This window comes from Sinocyclocheilus grahami, unplaced genomic scaffold, assembly GCF_001515645.1.
Source record: "Sinocyclocheilus grahami isolate Dianchi unplaced genomic scaffold, SAMN03320097.WGS_v1.1 scaffold131.1, whole genome shotgun sequence".
In the NCBI taxonomy this organism is placed as follows: Eukaryota; Metazoa; Chordata; class Actinopteri; order Cypriniformes; family Cyprinidae; genus Sinocyclocheilus; species Sinocyclocheilus grahami.
Window position 1 is genome coordinate 15,417 of NW_015505310.1, and position 1,964 is coordinate 17,380.

The 1,964-nt window shown below is 35.3% G+C and overlaps 1 protein-coding gene across 5 annotated transcripts in view; it reads left to right on the forward strand.

The window, feature by feature from the left end:
• LOC107590615 (adenylate kinase 4, mitochondrial-like) overlaps nt 1–1,468 on the forward strand; it is a 6,644-nt gene extending 5,176 nt beyond the window's left edge. For all 5 annotated transcript variants that reach the window (XM_016279483.1, XM_016279478.1, XM_016279481.1 and 2 more), the window contains 2 exons: nt 132–250; nt 389–1,468. In XM_016279483.1, coding sequence (XP_016134969.1) covers nt 132–250; nt 389–515 — 246 coding nt within the window. In that variant the 3' untranslated portion in view covers nt 516–1,468. The remainder of the gene's footprint in view (nt 1–131; nt 251–388) is intronic.
• The last annotated feature ends 496 nt before the right edge of the window (nt 1,469–1,964 follow it).

Consider the following 1,964-nt stretch of genomic DNA (forward strand, 5'->3'; position numbering starts at 1 on the left):
TGACGTTATTGCCTCCTTATGATAAATCACTTGTTGCATTCCTCACTTGTAAATTGCTTTGGATAAAAGAATAAATGTAAACATACACAATCAAATCATAACAGTTTTGCTCATATCTGTTGTGTTTACAGGGGATAGATGACATCACAGGAGAGCCATTGATTCAACAGGAAGATGACAGACCAGAAGCCCTAGTGGCCAGACTGAGACACTACAAAGATGTTGCCAAACCTGTCATAGACTTTTATAAGTAAGCTCATAACTGAATTACCTCACATTTTGAGTCTCACCAAGTCTCAACCAGTGTGCTTGTAATGTTCTTCTGTAACTCTGATTCAAAAACCTTGTTCCCCTGTTTACGAAAAAGCATTGTAATTCTATGTTAAAGGGCTAAAGGCATCCTGTACACATTCTCGGACACAGAGACAGATCAGATCTGGCCGAATATCAGCACACTTCTCAGCACAAAGATCCCCACCATCCAATCAGATGCTCGATGTGCTTCAACTCACTGAGGGAATCCTCTGACAGTCTCAAATCAAAGACAACGGCACTAATTGACCACATTTGGATTCCAAAGATTCCATGCATTTTTATCGTCGCAACTTGTCCATTGGTAGTATAGTATTATTCATTGTGCTAGCTTTGATTATTTCAGTTCCTGAAAAGTTTTTATACATTTGAAGGACTTGTTCTCTGCTTTTAGCATTTGCTGGAATCTGGGAATCAGTCGGGGTAAAATTCAACTTATATCTTACAAGTACAAGAGTTCTAAACGTGTTAATGGTTCCTAGATTTCAACTCAGAGTGCACAAATTTTATATAGACGTGATTAAATTGCATATGAATAATGAAGGGTAGACGCATGTGACCTTGTGTAAGTGAACGAGACACTGAACTGTTCAAGCATTCCAGTGAGATTGAATTATTTCTGAAGGGGCTTTGCTTTACTTTATATCATCTCTGTCTGTGATGTTTGCCTTTCTTATATATTTCATAGTAGTGTTACAATTCTTCTATATACCATAAAAATGCTATAATTATTTGTATGTGTTTTACAAACTCTATAATCCAAATATCCCATGCCTTGGAGAAGTTCAGTTTCTTGATCTGCTGAAATCGGCTATTGTGAACACCAGGCCTTATTCTTTGAGATACATTGATAGAATGTTTAACTGTGTTAAAAATCAGACCAATATATGAGTAACACTTTTAGCAAATGGCAATATATAAGTATAATGTGATCAAATAATCCTATACCATATCAGATCTTCTTTAAACACTGCCTTCTTTCGTATATACTGTTCAGCATTGCCGCTTTAATAGCCATATCTGAGAGAGCCGTTGATAGAAAAGAATCTAATGGGGTTAACTGTGACTGTTCAGCCAGAACAACAGTGATGGTTTTGTTTTTTATCCAGAAGATTAAAACACAGACTTGATCAAAAACCACAGATTAAATTACAATTAGATTACATTTTTTTGTCCCTGAAACATAGAGAAGCTGAAGGAGTGTTAGGCACACATGACTTTATAGTTATCAGTCTATCTTTATTTCACTCTGTTTTTCTTTTATTCTTTCTTGCTTCCTGTTCAATCTCCCATGTTCTGTTTCAGTCTATGTCAGTCTTACATCCCAGACGATATGGAATGGAAAAAACACTCAAAATATCTCCACACCTTCTTGTTGTGCAATACCATATACAAGAATTTACATGCTTGAGCTTTTCTTTTTTTCCAAAGAAAATAAACGTATTTTCGCAGAAATGTTGAATGTCGTCTTTTGATTTGAATTGAATGCTTATTATTAATTTTCACAGGAATTTGTCTTTGGACCTCCACAAGTGGTATACTAAAAACTTATCTTCACAACACATAAAAACAATACACACATAACATTATAATAAACCACTAATGTCGACAATTATTCAGTAAACTGATGATGGAACACACACACACACACA